This window comes from Populus trichocarpa, chromosome 5 (assembly GCF_000002775.5).
Source record: "Populus trichocarpa isolate Nisqually-1 chromosome 5, P.trichocarpa_v4.1, whole genome shotgun sequence".
Classification (NCBI taxonomy): domain Eukaryota; kingdom Viridiplantae; phylum Streptophyta; class Magnoliopsida; order Malpighiales; family Salicaceae; genus Populus; species Populus trichocarpa.
The window spans coordinates 496207-512824 of NC_037289.2; the positions used below are offsets into that span (position 1 = coordinate 496207).

Below are 16618 nucleotides of genomic sequence, written 5' to 3' on the forward strand. Positions count from 1 at the left end.
GTCGAGCATTTCCCATTTACAGTACGCTGACGATACTCTTATTTTCAGCTCAGACAAACTCTCTTCCTTGCCGGACATAAAAAGTCTTACAATGCTTTGAATTGGTATCCAGGCTGAAAGTAAATTTCCATAATAGCTCGATTAATAAATATTCTAATTCATAAATACTCTTTTAATTTAATGATCTTATCTACCATATTACACCAACTAACAAAACTAGAAAGTTTGAAAATAAGAAACACCATCGCTTCATTGAACCGTCGGTTCCTCTCATGGCAAACCATTTCGCCACGTGGCAAATCACTGTCCTTTACCTCAGATCTTGACACTTGTTATCAAAGGAAACCATGACTCCCATGCATCTCGACACGCATTAGATTTCGTGGGACCAATTAAAATGCCCTACAGCAAAAAGACAGACGTGTTTCTTCCCTCCACGTGTCCCACAGTGTTTCCACCTGGCAAATATTGTGGGATTTCCTTTTGGGATCTTAGTGGGTCCCCGTTGTTTTAGACTTTTTGTTGTAGGCGGTGGGCCCTGGTCGGTGGTGTTTGGATATTGTAGGTAATAAAAAAAATAATTATTTTAATTACCCATTTGCTTAATAATATAAACAAAATCATTCTAAAACGTCGGTGCTTACCTATAATTAAAAAAACAAATTATATATCATGATACATTTTATACAACTATAAAGTCATTAACTTTTTTATATATATAAAATAATTATCCTATTTAAAGACAAGAAATGGACTTGTCAAATGAGGACTTTTCTGGATTTTATAATATCATTAATTTAATTAATTAATTAATTATCTTTTACTTATGTTAAAGAAACTAAAATTTAATGCATCCTCCAATCCCTATATATACACCCCCTCTCATCCCAAGAACTTCACTCAACCATAACCTTTCAAAGATCAAAGCAATACAGTTTGTGCAACCTGAAATATTTCTCTCTTCTTTTCTTAGTAAACAAACAACTTGTTTCAAAACCTTTTGATTTCTCTAACCAAAAACAGCTAAAAAGTTTGCACATCACATTTTTTGACTACTTCGATACCATGGCTCCTGATATTACTGCTACTCTTGCTAACAACACCAACTCTCTTGTCAAGCAAGCTAGCATTTCAAGTTGTGCATATGTTACGTTTTTGGCTGGTGATGGAGACTACTGGAAAGGTGTTGTAGGGTTAGCCAAGGGATTGAGGAAGGCAAAGAGCAACTACCCTTTGGTGGTAGCTATCTTGCCTGACGTTCCTGAGGAGCACCGGAAGATACTTGCCTCTCAAGGTTGCATAGTGAGGGAGATTGAGCCTGTTAACCCACCGGAGAACCAGACCCAGTTTGCTATGGCTTATTATGTCATCAACTACTCCAAGCTTCGTATATGGGAGGTATGTATGCGCGTATAACACTAACTAGTATTATGTTATATGTAACTCCTAAATATTGTTTTCTTTTATTACAGTTTGTGGAGTATAGCAAGATGATATATTTGGATGGTGACATCCAAGTGTTTGATAACATAGACCACCTCTTTGACATGCCTGATGGCTACTTCCATGCTGCCATGGACTGCTTCTGTGAGAAAACATGGAGCAATAGCCCCCAGTTCAAGATTGGTTACTGCCAACAGTGTCCCGATAAGGTCCATTGGCCTGCTGAGATGGGTCCTAAGCCTCCTCTCTACTTCAACGCTGGCATGTTTGTTTATGAGCCCAACTTGTCGACATATCATGACCTCCTAGAGACCCTCAAAGTCACCACTCCTACCCTCTTCGCTGAGCAGGTACATATTTATCTATCTTGGTCAGAGCTTCTTGGCAGGAAAAATTGATCAGGCAGCAATTCTAAATTCAATTTCCTTTTCTTGGCAGGATTTCTTGAACATGTTTTTCAGGGATGTTTATAAGCCAATTCCTTCAGATTACAACCTTGTGTTGGCCTTGTTATGGCGCCATCCTGAGAACATCAACCTTGACAAAGTCAAAGTTGTTCACTATTGTGCTGCTGTAAGTACTCACCATGCACATATAAAACACAAAAAATTATCCTTTCGGACATTAAGTACTGCAATGCTAATTCTCATGTTACTGCAGGGGTCCAAGCCATGGAGGTACACAGGAAAAGAAGATAACATGGACAGAGAAGACATCAAGATGCTGGTTAACAAATGGTGGGACATTTACCACGACGAGTCCTTGGACTACAAGAACACTGTGGTGGCTGCTGCTGGAGCTGAAGTGCAACCATTCTTGGCGGCGCTATCAGAAGCTGGTATTGCTCACTACATTACCGCCCCATCTGCCGCTTAAAGCTGGTGGATTGTGGAGCTAGTAGCCTTCTAAATTAGTCAAACTGTAGAGGAAAAACAGTCTTTTTTAGCTTCTTTTTTTTTTTTGTGACAGTTTGCTGGTTGTTAATATCCCCTATATTCATGAAGTGGGACGATAGTGTTCTTTTGAGTTTTCTTCCAAGTCTGGGAGGACCTTTTATCCCTCATTTTGTAAATAAAACTATTATTCTCTGTGTATACACAATTTCTTTTTATATATATATATATATATATATATGTTTTATTGATAAATGAAAAGACGGAAATAGAAATAAAATAAATATCTTTTCGGAATAGTTTTAGAATAAATTTTTATTATTTCAAAACGAAGAAACATAATAAAATATATCTTTTTTCTATACATGTTATCTTCATTTTTATTGTTCCGAACAGAGAACCATCTAATTAGGAGATGGTGCTACGGCCTATATAAAATGGTCTATGAAGAGCTTTATAGCTGGGTTCACCTCTCAAGCATAAATTAATGGCGTAAATTGATCTCGATACGCATCAGAACTTGGAAGGTTTCAAAATTGGAGTTAATAGTCAAATTTGTTACTAAGCAACTGTTGATCAAGTCTTTGATTTTGCAAGTACAATTTAGAACCAACTTAAAACAAATGTGGAGGAAAATCAGAAAAAGTTAGGTATCCAAATCAAGTATCGATCGGCTGACTCCAAAAGCATGCTAAAATGGCACAGTAGTGTTGCATGCATGGTCTCTAAAAGTCCTCAGAATAATATTTCTCGAGTTACATAGCACCTAGACGCGCATCAACAGCCCTGGACAAAGGCTTAATTACATAGCCAAGTAAATGCAGGCGCTCTATCTTTTATGATGAGCTGCATTTTTTTGTAGTTTCAAGACTTTGTAACATTGGATGGATGGATCTTCCGCAATAGCTCTCATTAGCTAAGCAGAATCCATCTCTATATCTCCACAGATCAAGTGTCAATATTTACATCTAAGACTATACCATATATACCTTTTATATATATATATATATATATATATATATATGCGCGCGCGGGCGGGAGGGAGCGTGGGTGGGTGGGTCGATGGATGGTAAAAAAATAGAGGGTAAATATAGTTACTTTGAATCACATGAAATAATGAATCAATTGTTGAATCACATGGAGAATAATATAGTTTTCACCACAGAATTTTATGTGTTGCAATTCTATAGACAGTACAAATATTATAGAATACAGCACAATATGAGAGCATGATGATATATTCCAAAAGGTCAATTTAATTAAATATACCGATATCAATATTTAAAATATTTATTAAATTTTTTAATGTGTGATATCAATACAAGGATGCTTCATTAAAATTTCAATTAGAACACAAATAAATTCAAATTAAAGAATACAGCACAGCATGGGAGCATGATACAAGTCAAACTAATCACAACTATACTTCATTTCTTAGTTTTTAAAATTTAAATATTAATAACAACATTTTAATAACATTTATTAATATTTTTTAATACAATATCATATAAATACAAAGATGCATTATTAAAATTATAATTAGAAAAAACAAACTTAATCACAATTGAAACACAAACTAATTTAAACAGTCAATCTTGTGAAATTCACAACCATAACGAGTATTGATTTTCTTGGTCCAAAATCAAAACTTTATCTTGCTACTAAATAAATATTATCCATTTCATAATCAACCTTAATTAACCTTAGGTCACATATTTGACCAACTAACCATTCTAGAAAGCTTGCAAGACTGCCGACATATAAAGAAAAAGTCCTACTGGATGCTCACGTGGCATTTGTAGTCTGGCACGAGGACAAAATTGCTTAGGTGTGGCTTCGGTATTAATGGTAGGCCTAGGCCGGTGGTACTTAATTACACTTTTACTCTCATTTTTTTATTTTATTAATTTTATAATATAATCTTTTTTTACTACGTTCCCTAAGGAATAGGATAAAATAATAATATGAAATATATTGTTTAAAATAAAGTAACGAAAAAAGATGGAAGGATATTTTGTTATTTTGATGGAAATAATTTTAATTTTCTATTTTATATTTCTAAAGAAGCAATAGATTAAAATTATCCATTTTTTTTAATTGTGTTTAGTTAATCTTTTAAAATAAAAGAGATGTAAACATATTTAATTTATAAGCAGAAACAAAAACATAACATAAATATATCTTTAAAATAATTTTAAAGTAATTTTATATTCTTTTAATATATATATATATATATATATATATATATATATATATATATAAACAAACATATCCCTTTTCCTAGGAAGATTACAAGTAAGATTACAAGTTAAATCGCAAACCAAATCTTTTGCAATGAAATGTAATCAAATGAAACAATCAAAAGGTATATATTTCGGTTTAAGAAGAAAAATGAAATAATATTTAATGGCTTATCTTGCACCGTCCAATCCATGATTCTCTCGTAGCCCTTGGATCTTAATTATTTCTTGATCCATAATAACCGTACGTTAAACCATCTAGATTCTCCATTAATCTCCTATATCTTTGGGATTTTTATCCTAAATGTCAACAATTAAAATTTGAAACAAATGATACGTCAAGGCTTTTATTAACCATATATAAATTCAATCAAATTAAATTCCAATATTTATTACTTTATTTTAAGTAAATTCTCTCAAAATATTACAAACTACAGTCAAGGCGAGCGACCAAAGGTTTCGTACCACTTCAGATTTGATTTTTTTTTTTGTTGCTTAATTTATATAGCTACCATCATGCCCGTATTAGTTGGAATGAATTCCAAATGTAGAATATGAGACATAATAAAGAGTATATAATGGAACTTTCCCAAGAATTCAAGCTAGTCAAAGTCACAGCACAAAGAGTATTAATTAAGTAATCGATTTTACCGGTCCAAGATCAAAACTTATCTTATACCAAGTCTATATATATATATATATATATATATATATATATATATTATCCAATCTCAATGTCGGCTGAATCCAAATTTCATTGTCAACCTTAATTAGGTCCCATCCTGCTAGACCAACTAACAAAACTATAAAGCTTTTGCAAGAACGCCGACAGGTAAAATAAAGTTTTTGCAAAAATGCATTGTTGTGGAGCTTATAAGAAATTGTGTGGAGAGATCACCACCCAATAGATGTGTGCCAGGTGTAACATGTTTTCTCCAAGTTTCCAGTAACCTATATGTTTCTATTTTTTCATTATAAAAAAATTAATATTTTTGTTGCTAATCTATCACTTAGAGTTTGATTTCAATTTTTATTAATTTAATCAAATTTGAGTAATTTTATTGATTGAGTTACTATCTAGTTAATCTAATCAAATCTAATTACATCAAGATTAAATAAACAATTAAAATAAAATTAACAGACTCAGATTTATCCCATAAAATCCCCCCAAACAAAAAATTAAATCATAACCAAGTAATTTTTTTCACTTCGGACACAGTCTAGTCTAACATATTTCCTACAAGGTATACTCTAATAAAGAACGACGGGCTTCGCAACACGTATAAAAATGATTTCGTGGCTGGGCGTTCGTGTCGTGGGCTTTCGTGTCGGGTTAAGAGGGTCCATGTGCAGTTAATGGTACTTGATTATGAATTCAAGAGGACCATTTTAATTACCAGGTACACGATTTCGTGGCTTAAACCGCGCGTGGGCTTTCGTGGCTCAAATGACTTGGTTAACTACTACTAATAATTATTTTAATTTATTTACACTTTTAATATTTCCATTTCTTATAATTTTATTTCTTTTCACAAAAATAAATTCAAGAGGACAATGGTATAAAATAAAAAAAGTAATATAATTCCTTAAACCGACGAACAAATGGTAGTTTATGTTTTAGAAAAATGAATATAAAAGAATAATATCTAGATTGTTATTTTTATTTATATTATCATTAAATTTTATACAATGATTCGAATTTGAAAAAATCTAACCTAAATTAAATTTTAAATTAAATAATATGAAAATTACATAAACCATATGCGTGCCCCATGCATCGCTCAAACCCGTGACCTTAGATTGCATCGTGCACTTTAACCGATCGAGTTATTTGTTACATAAGCCACAGTCTTTTGTTAAGTTCTTAAGCAGAAAGCTCTTTCTTTCGTTGTTTGAGTGAAAACTGATCAGGAAGAACAAATTCAGTGAATATCCTAAACTTTGTAAGTTCAAATTTAGAAATCATAGTCATTTTATGCTGCCCTTTGTGGAACAACCAGCAAGAAAAAGAAGTCAATTCAGCATGCGCAAGCTAACGAAACCACAGGAGGGTATTTGAATATATAAGCATATTACTTTGTGGATTCTGCGTGTCATTGCATATATAATGATGAGGACCAAAGTAGGAAGCTGAAAAATGCATACAATAGAGCTAGGATGTTGAGGAAGAATCACGCAGCAAAGGCACGGCAGAAGCAGAAATCCTAGCGGAAGTAGGAGTTCCAGCAGAGCAAGTCCTTGCGGGAAAAAAGGACTTTCAGCTGCAGTAGGTCGGCAAGAGGAGGCAGAATCCTTGCAGCAATCGAAAAGGAAGAAAGAGTATATATTATGCTTAAATAGACAAGATGTATTAGTTCAACGAACAATAAAAGAAAAATACAAAATACCTTTCAGAAACTTTTCTAAAACTAGCTTTCACACAAGTAGGGCGTAAGGCATTGGAAAGAAAGTTGGTAATTCCAATTTTTTACTACAAAAATTATTCATTTATATATATAAATAAATATTTTTCTTGCCCTCTTATTTTAAGTTTAAATCTTATTCAAAGAAAATGGTGCCGAAACAAGATTCTGATAATTTTGATGAACATATATATATATATATATATATATATATATATATATAATTATTTTTTTATCCAGCAAGTAATTTCTCAATAATTAATAGGTCGGCTGAGTGGATCCTTCCCCTTCCCTACTTAATAACTGAGAGAGGGGCAGTGGAAGTTCAAGTATAAATGACAATGAGTAGAAATTTATATATTCATATCTTATTTATATTTTGGATATAATATATATTTGAGTGTGTACAGTTATGGGACTGGCTGATTCTTCGTTGGGACCATGAAGGCTCACAAGTCATATTGCAAGCTTCTGTTTTCAGAGGTCAATGCTTAATCTTCTGTCCAATTTGAGTTTTCTCCAGATAAACCATATTTTGATCTCATGGCTTCCACAGTCTTGATCCCTGAACCATCTTGAACATCATCATGAGACACGGAATAAAATTGAATTTACATAATCCATTGGCCTCTTCAATACCTCTGGGACCTAATAGAGCAGAAAAGAAACGGTAGAGAAATTATATCAGATAATTGAATGGGAGAGAATGTGGAATTATGGTAGGAAGGGGGAGTGTAAGATTGAGCTGAATAAAATTACCAAAACAAGTTCTGCTTGTACATGTATATTCAGTAAACATAGAACTTTTTTGAACCTTACATAAGGAACGCACACCGAAGATCTTCTCATCAATGGCCTGAAGCACGAGATTCAGACAAGCATCTAGTTCTAATACGTTCTGCAAGAAGTAAGTCTACACATGAAGCTTTTCTCTCGTAAGAGCTGAGCAAAACGGCTTGCTAGAGAATGCTGCAGATGAATCAAACCAGAAAGAAAGACTTCAGAAGTTCAATCTACTTGTTGCGGTTCAGAATACAAGTGCAAATTGGGAAAACTGAATTTACCTGGGGCACCCAGAATTCCAGTTCTCCTGCTATATGGGATATAAGACTATGCTGATAAGTTTCAATGGCATAAATGCTGTAAGAAATTCGTAAGACATTATTAGCAAAAATTGGAGGTGAGCAATGAAAGTCAGCAGTAGGAAAACATCTGCATGACAAACCTGAAAACACTCTGTCTCCCCAACTGGCCGTTCATGATTAAAATGAAATGCTGCCACAAATGACAGAATTAATAACAGAGAATTAATCTAAAAGTACACAAAAAGAAGCTTAACAAGAAAAAAGATAAGAAAAGAGAAATTTTGAGTTGAAATTCAGATAAGCAATACCTAAGGTTGATGGATCTTGTATCCATTAATATGCACGTTGGGGATGTGAGTAATCTTGAGCCAATCTACCCCTATTCCCTGTTGACATCTTTGATCCAGCAAAGGACACCGCCAGATTTCAAGAGAAGAAAGGGAGGAGGGGAGGCCTTCTCCTGGCATGGACTGTAGATTAGGGCAGTCTGTAATGGTCAATTGTCCAAGAGAAGTGAGGTGTTGAAGCCCCGAGCAGTTCAGGGATTTCAGAGTTTTAAGACTCAATATTTCAAGAGAGGCAAGAGTTGAGGGCAGCAGCATCTCCTCTGGGAAGGATTCCACACTTTCGTCAACACCAACAGTGAATTTTGAAAGAGAAGGGAGCGATTGCAAACTCCATTGCATTCTGGCTGCAATGAGTTTGCTGCAATTTTCAATATAAAGTGATTTTAATTTAGAGGGCAGACCCCCTTCTGGAAAGAACTCGAGTTTTGGAAGGAGGAATAATCTCAAATCTTCAAGGGATGGGAGGAGGGAATTCATATGCTCAGGCATGGACTTCAAATTTGCGCAATCAAACAACTGAAGCTCTGTCAAACATGAGGCAGGTAATCCTCCTTTCGGAAAAGATACTAATTTAGGGCATTCCCATATTTTCAAGGAATGAAGAGAGGTGAGATCCTCTAGAGGTCCTTCATGTTCACAATGAGATTCCAAATTTGAACATGTAGAGATCCTGAGAGTCTTCAACCTAGGGAACAGCTCCAGCTGGAAGCACTTGAGTGAATCACAATTTTCCATTTCAATTTCTTCTAAAGTGGTGAGAAAGGAACCAATTTGCTCCATTTCTTTTGGTATGGAATCCATGGAATAGAATCGATAAACTTTCAGGCTGTGCATCCCAGAAGGCAATCTGCCTAGCAGCAGATGACGAGAATCATCATCTAATTTTAATTCATCAATGATTGGACATCTTGGAATTGAAGTTACAAGCTGCTTGCATCCCTCGATCTCAAGTGTTGTTAAAGATGGAAGGAGGTGATTGGACAGCACCTTTCTTAGGTTGGGGCAGCCGCTTATGCAAAGCTTTTGAAGACAAGGGAAAGCTTGCATGCCTTGATCTGAAATCCATTCACGCCATTCAGGCATCATTGAAAGAGTTAAACTTTCAAGGGATCCAAATGGCTTCCTCACGGACATGCAACTTCCGTAGAACTCACGACCCACAACCGCAAGTCCCTCAAACCCTCTTACCAGGAGTTCTTTCAAAGACCCTAACTGCCCAAGTGGTGGTAAGGACGTGCAGTATTTACATCGGCTGAGCTCCATGGATACTATTCTTGAGAAAGAAGAGTCTCCTACCCAATCTGAAAACCTTGTACCCCCAAAACCATAGATATAAAGATACTCCATATTTACATCAGGCTCTAATTTGTCCAGTACATGCCTTACATGTCCAGAGTCATTAGGATCACCATCCCACATCAAATTCAAAGTCTTGAGATGCTTCATACCCTTCACATTGTCATGTAGAGCATCTGGAGCACTCCCAACATTTTGCAGGTTCCAAATATTTAGTCCTCCCTGTAAATGTTGAAGCTTCCCCAACTCTTGAAGGCTAGAACCAGTATCTTTTCCTAGAAAGAAATCACTTAGGTTTTGGAGCTTTGTTAGTTTACCCATATGCGGCGGCATCTTCGACAATTTTGTTCCTTCGATATCAAGATGACTCAAGTTGATTAGCCTTCCCAAATCATCTGGTAGCTCAATCAGATCTTTGCATGACCGCAAGATTAAAGTCTGCAAATTACACAAGCCTCCCATGGATGCTGGTAACATTTTGATCGTTGTGCCTTTAAGAGTCACATATCGCAATTGCTTCAAATTGCCAATTGAATGAGGCAGTCTGACAAGGTTTCTGCAATCTTCCAAGACTAATGTTTGCAGATTATACAATGTACACATGGATTCAGGTAACCTTTTGATTTTTGCACCTTTAAGACTGGCATATAGCAAATGCTTCAAGCGGCCAACTGAATCAGGCAGCTCAACAAGCTCTTTACAATTTTCCAGGATTAATGTCTGCAAATGGTATGCAGTACTCACAACTTCAGGCAACCTTTTTATTGATGTAGCGGAGAGATTAAGGTATCGTAAATGTTTTAACTTGCCCATTGGATCAGGTAACTCAACCACGTTGGAATAGTTAACCAAGGATAGCACTCGTAAGCGTGTAAGCCTTGGCAATAAATCATGTGTTACCTTATTATCGATTTGGTTGCGTGGTCTTGACACCGGTAAGATATTGATTTGGTTGCGTAGCCACGCTTCTGACAATGGTAAGAAAGTGCGCAAAAGCTTGGCATCATAAATACCCTCAAATTTTTTACAAGAATCGTGTCTTGTTACTGCATAAGACAAATGACGAGTCCTTTCTGTGATCTTGTTTGAATCTTCGCCTTCCAACCTGAAGCAAAATTCTCTAGCTACATATCTAGCCAAGTCATTTATGAGGTCATGCATTACAAATAATGGATCCCCGCTTGATCCTTGAAAAACTGACCTTGATTTTCCACTAGATTGCTGGAAAAATGACCTTGAAACAAGATCATGAAAGAACTCATTTCCTACTTCTTCCATCTCCTTATTTCTTTTAGGTGGAACTAGAAAGCCCTCTGACATCCATAAACGGATTAATTCATCCTTGTTAAATTCATGATTCTCTGGAAATATTGCACAGTAAGCAAAGCATTGCTTCAGCTGTGGTGGAAGATAGTGATAACTCAATCTGAGAACAGGAAGAATACCATCATTCGGCAAATCCCACATGTTGCTCTTCAAGATCTTCTCCCATTCCTTAGCATCTCTTTTAAAGCGTAGGAGACCTCCCAGGGCTTTTGCAGCTAAAGGTAACCCTTTGCACTTTCTTACCACTTCTTTACCTATTTCTTCCAAGTCTGGACGTGCACTGCAACTTCCATCATCAAATGCATGTTTTGCAAACACCAACCAGCAATCATCCGCAGTCAATTCCTGTAGGCGATGGGCTGCAACAGTGGCCTTGACCGATGCTACGCTTTCAATTCGTGTTGTAACAAGGATCTTACTTCCATGTAACAGAGACTTGAAAGGTGTCAACAGAAAATCCCATTTTCCCCAATCATTGCTCCAAACATCATCTAAAACAAGCATAATTTTTTTCCCTGTTGATTCCTTCTCTAACTCGCAGTGAAGTTGATCTCCAGTCATTGTATCACAATTCATGGAACCAGCCTTCTTAAGAATATCTTTGATCACCTTGAGAACATCGAATTCTTCCGAAACACAGATCCATACCTTCATATCAAACTGCTCTCCTACTCTGCTATCATTGTAAACAAGCTGAGCAAGAGTGGTCTTACCAACCCCAGCCATACCTACTATGGGAATCACATCTAGCCGTTTGCCATTTTCAGTTGCAGATAGTACCAGTTTCATTATGGCTTCCTTATCTCCATCCCTACCATATACCCCGGATTCATCCACAAGAGAAGTTGTTGGTATTCTCTGTGATGATGCTTTCTCAACAGTACCCTCTCTCAGACCAAGGGCATCCTTTTGTTGTACCAAGTACTCAAGCATGTCAACGATCTCTCCTAACTTTGTCTCCATCTCTTCCTTTACTTTCTGAAATGAAAAACGAGCAGATAAAAAGCCTCTCACCTGATCTGCACTAGATTGAGAGCCAACTTCCACCTCCGATCGCAGAGCTTCATAAGCAATCTCATCTAACAAATCATCAGCTTCATATACAGCATCTTTGAGCTCGTTGACCCACATCTCAACAGCTGGCTTGGCTATTTGCTTCTCCTCCGCATCATCAAGTACCCCGTTAACAGAAATCATAAGTACCTTCAACTTCTTTAACAACCTATCATTGAGTTTTCGCTCTCTGAAGAAGCCTAAAACCTCGCGAGAAGCCATTCTGTCGAACAAAACCTGAAGGAAGGCTGACAGAAATGAACCTCCAATGGCGAATGCAGTTGCAGAAGCCATGGTTTGGTTATTCTACTGTTAGCAAAAGGCTAGTTTGTAAGGGTCAAATGAGAAATCTGGTGAAGAAAAAAATAAAGGAAACATAGCCACAGGCAAAGGTTAAGATGACGAACAGTGTTGTGCTTCGTTTACCTTTTTTTTTCCATTCCAATTTTTAATTTGGTCTTCCTTGACAGCTTGACTTGGAAGTTGGAACATTATTGCAGGCTGGGCCAGATGTTAAAGACACCTTCGCGCTCAGAAGTGGACAAAAGTAAAGGCTCTGGCCTCATCCCACCACAGATCTCACATCCCCTTGTCCTTGAGCCACTTCAGCGATCCAAATATATATATTTGGGACTTGAAAGTTGAATGTAGCAAATGCAAATGCAATTCTTATAGCAGCTCCAAAAAAATGAAAACAACCCTCAAGTTTCAATGGTTTCCTTATCAAATGTGAATTATGAATCATGTAAAAGCTTGCCTGAGTCTCATACAACACCATGAATCATGAAAAGAGCATGAATTCGAGTGTAAGTTTGGTATTGCAGTGTGGAGTCTTTTTTTAAAAAAAATGTTTTTTTATTGAAAATATATTAAAATATTTTTTAAAAGTTTTTATTTATTTTTTACATTAACATGTTAAAAAACATAAAAAAACTTATTAATTTAATATTTTTTAAAATAAAAATATTTTTAAAAAAATAAAAATTATCCAGCAGCATAATGCAAGATTATCTCAGACTTGTTGAAATTAAAAACTGAAGTACACAAGCAGTATATCATGCTGCAGCACACCTAACTATAAGTATTAAAACATGTATGAGATTGTAGTATGAATTGTTTTTTAATATATTTTTTAAAAAATATATATTAAAATAATATTTTTTTTAAATTTTATTTTTGATATTAATATATTAAAAAAATTTAAAATTTAAAAAATTTAAAAACACAATACAACTACAAAAACAAACACCATTAATAGCTTAAAGTACATCACTTCCTGAAATTAAGCTTGTAGAGAGTCTTAAGAATTCAAAATTGACAGATGCAATATATCACATATCAAATTTAATACCTTAAACATCCACATTAATTTCTCTCACAAAGAACTAAGAAGGGAAGATGGCAAGTTAAATTTTTGCTGGAACAACAACAGTAAGAGAGAAAAATCCGTCAAAACAGATCCTACAAGGCAAAGCAGATGTAGAAAAATGAGAAACTTTCAAGAGCCTCATCTCGGGAAAGATCAAACATCTGTTCTGATATGGATTCTTTTGTCAAAATTACAGTCTTTCACAAATGAATGAACAAAAATACATTTAAATGTTCCCCTCATTAACATTCAAAGAGGAGAACGTTAAATTCTAACCAATTTACAGAAAGTTCATGGTGGTTTCTGTAATGCCTCGAAACCCAGGCACAAGGTGGAAAATAGAAACATAGAACCATACCATATTTCCATAAATGGGACATATTACAGACAGCAATTATTTTACCTCGGTTATAAACAGAAAATTAACAACCTACGAAGAAGATGTTAACAACTGTAACAAGTGTAACTCATACAAATGAGAATCCAAGAACAAAGTCGAACTTGAACTGCCTTTGTTGAACATTAACCACAAAGCTCAATCAAGATCAAGTAGGAACAATAATAAGAACAAATAAGAGGAACAAAATCAATGTCAATAGTAAACACAAGAAAATAGAGCAATGGAAACTAAGAGGAACAATTCAAGAGCCAGAAGAAATACTGGTTCAAGATTTTCTGAAAGCAATTCGAGAACAGTATACAATCCGTCACAGCCAACCACAACATAACAAACGTAGCTAGAGAACAATCAAAACAGTGAGCCATTAAACATTTCATTTGCTTTTTCTTTCTTTCTCGACAAAAACTATCTTAGACAAGCAAAAGGTTTTGATCTTCAAGCAAAGTGAAAAACAAATGAAGCCCACAAAGAAATAGGACATAGAATTGGTAAACAGAGAAGAAGCTTGGAGTTAAACTCACTTACTTTCAGGCATCAAAAACAAAAGAGGAAAGCAACGGTAGAGGTAGTTGCTTTGCTGATATTCTTGGCCTTCAACTTCTGGAAAAGGTTTCTCACCTACTTCACCACAACACTACATTGTACAAGTCCGGCCAGCACCGATGAAGGTTCTGTTGGTGGGAGAAACCACTGGTGGTGGCTTTGAAACACTCGGAGGGGATAAAACACACTGTTTTATTACAAGAACACAAGCTTACAATTAATTAACACAAAAGCTTAACAATACACACCCTCTTTTTCTCTCTAGTGTTTCTCTCTATTCTCTCCACACATAATAGCATAAGCTCAGCTTGCTATTTATACACAAATTCAAAACAAGAAAATTCAACCTTCAAGTGTGAAGGCGGCTGGCGGCTGTGGCGGCAAACAGCTGGTGGCTGGCGGCTGGCGGCTGGGCGGTGACAGCTGGTGGCTGCCTTCCTTGACCTTCTAGATGGATTGAGTTTAATACAACAAATCTCCCCTTTAAACTCAATCGAGGGATGTCATGCCAAGCATGAACTTCATTTTGATAAATGTTTCCCTCTTCAATGGCTTTGTATTTTTGCACTTTTTCTTTTGCATTCTTCTTTGTCTTATAGACCCATTTGACACCTATTGCTTTCTTGCTTTCTGGTGGATAAGTCAGCTTCCAGGTATCATTCTTCTCAATGGCATGCATTTCTTCATCCATTGCTTCTATCTTCTCTTCTGTGATAGCTTTGTTGAAGCTAAGTGGGTCATTATCTGCAAAGAAACAAAATAGAGTTGTATCTTCGATGACTTGCGTGGCATCGTACAACTCGTCAAGATTTCTCATCCTTCTTGGTCCTTCTGACGATGAGGATGTTGTTGCTGGTGGTGTTGATGATGATGCTCCTAGTGTGTTCCTCCTGTTGAATACAAGGAATCTGTGTTCTGGACTTTGTGGTTCAGCTGCTGGCACAATCGGTTCTTCGACAAGTACTGTTGGTACTTCTTCACCTTCAAGGATCAAATCAATGTTGATCCATTTGACTGCTTCTTTATCATCAGTTCATTCCCAAGATTTATCTTCTTCAAAGATAACATCTCTACTCATAATCACCTTCTTCGTGATGGGATTATACAGCTTGTATCCCATCCTTCTTTCACCATATCCGACAAAGATGCATTTCTCACTTTTATCATCGAGCTTTCTCCTTCTTGCATCTGGAATCTTTGCATATGCCACACAACCAAAGACTCGTAGATGAGTAACACTTGGTTTGTGACCACTCCATGCTTCTTCTGGAATGACTCCTTGCAAACTTCTGGTTGGGCAGCGATTCAGTAGATACACTGCACATGATACAGCTTCAGCCCAGTATTGCTTGGGCAACTTCTTTGCTTTGAGCAGACTTCTTGCCATGTCAAGAATCGTGCGATTCTTCCTTTCAGCTACACCATTCAGCTGTGGTGTATAAGCTGGTGTTGTCTGATGTCTGATGCCTTGTTGTGTACAATAGGCTTCAAAGTCATTTGCTGTATATTCTCCACCTTGATCAGATCTCACTGTTCTGATCATGTAGCCACTTTGCTTCTCCACAATTGCTTTAAAATCTTTAAAACAATTGAATACTTCTGACTTCCTCTTCAGAAAGTATATCCACGTCTTTCTACTAAAATCATCAATAAAAGTGAGGAAGTACCTATTTTGTCCAGTCGACATAGGCGTTATTGGGCCACACACATCTGTGTGTACTAACTCTAGTGGCCTCTTTGCTTTCCAGTTGACTTCTTTGGCAAAACTGGATCTGTGATGTTTGCTGAGGACACAACTTTCACAGACTTCATCTGGATGATCAATGTGAGGCAAACCTTTGACCATCTTCTTGCTTGCTAGCATCTTCAAGCTCGTGAAATTCAGATGTCCAAGCCTCAGGTGCCAGAGCCATTCTTCACTGTTGGTGATGGCACTCAAACACCTTGCTGCATCATACTGGATGTTCAAAGGAAACATCCTATTCTTGGACATTTTCACATAGGCCATTAATCTCCAATTGTTGTCTCTAATTGTCAGATGACAATTCTTCGAGTAAAAAGTATATCCTCTCTCCAAAAGTTGACCTAAGCTGATCAGGTTCTGCTTTATGGCTGGGACATAATAGACATTGGCGATGTAGCTGGAATCGCCGTTCTTCAACTTGATTGGGATGCTTCCTTTACCTTTGAACGGAACCTTTGAGGTATCTCCAAAAGTAAC

The 16618-nt window shown here is 36.3% G+C and overlaps 2 protein-coding genes across 7 annotated transcripts; one reads left to right on the forward strand and one right to left on the reverse strand.

Annotated features, from left to right (window-relative positions):
• Positions 1-880: 880 nt before the first annotated feature.
• Positions 881-2558, forward strand: LOC18098503 (galactinol synthase 2). The gene is made up of 4 exons (XM_006382243.3): positions 881-1398; positions 1473-1793; positions 1882-2016; positions 2104-2558. The coding sequence occupies exons 1-4, from the start codon at positions 1066-1068 to the stop codon at positions 2317-2319; spliced, it is 1005 nt and encodes a 334-aa protein (XP_006382305.3). The 5' UTR covers positions 881-1065; the 3' UTR covers positions 2320-2558.
• A 4762-nt stretch (positions 2559-7320) lies between these two features.
• Positions 7321-12549, reverse strand: LOC18098504 (putative disease resistance RPP13-like protein 1). 6 transcript variants are annotated; one of them, XM_052453109.1, is made up of 5 exons: positions 8372-12549; positions 8204-8253; positions 8043-8118; positions 7798-7876; positions 7321-7626 (listed from the first exon to the last, which is right to left on the reverse strand). In XM_052453109.1, exon 1 carries the CDS (start codon positions 12377-12379, stop codon positions 8372-8374), a length of 4008 nt encoding a protein of 1335 aa, XP_052309069.1. In that variant the 5' UTR covers positions 12380-12549; the 3' UTR covers positions 7321-7626; positions 7798-7876; positions 8043-8118; positions 8204-8253. The 6 variants fall into 6 exon arrangements, with proteins under 6 accessions (XP_052309069.1, XP_052309068.1, XP_024456436.2 ...); XM_052453108.1 differs by having other exon boundaries at positions 7738-7876; XM_024600668.2 differs by having other exon boundaries at positions 7811-7947.
• Positions 12550-16618: the final 4069 nt, after the last annotated feature.

Excerpts from the sequence above, each read along its gene's own strand:
- LOC18098503 (XM_006382243.3), top strand. The coding sequence starts at position 1,066 with ATGGCTCCTGATATTACTGCTACTCTTGCTAACAACACCAACTCTCTT. Across the intron at positions 1,399-1,472 it reads CCAAGCTTCGTATATGGGAG|TTTGTGGAGTATAGCAAGAT; the intron begins GTATGTATGCGC and ends CTTTTATTACAG. Across the intron at positions 1,794-1,881 it reads CTACCCTCTTCGCTGAGCAG|GATTTCTTGAACATGTTTTT; the intron begins GTACATATTTAT and ends TTTTCTTGGCAG.
- LOC18098504 (XM_052453109.1), bottom strand. The coding sequence starts at position 12,379 with ATGGCTTCTGCAACTGCATTCGCCATTGGAGGTTCATTTCTGTCAGCC.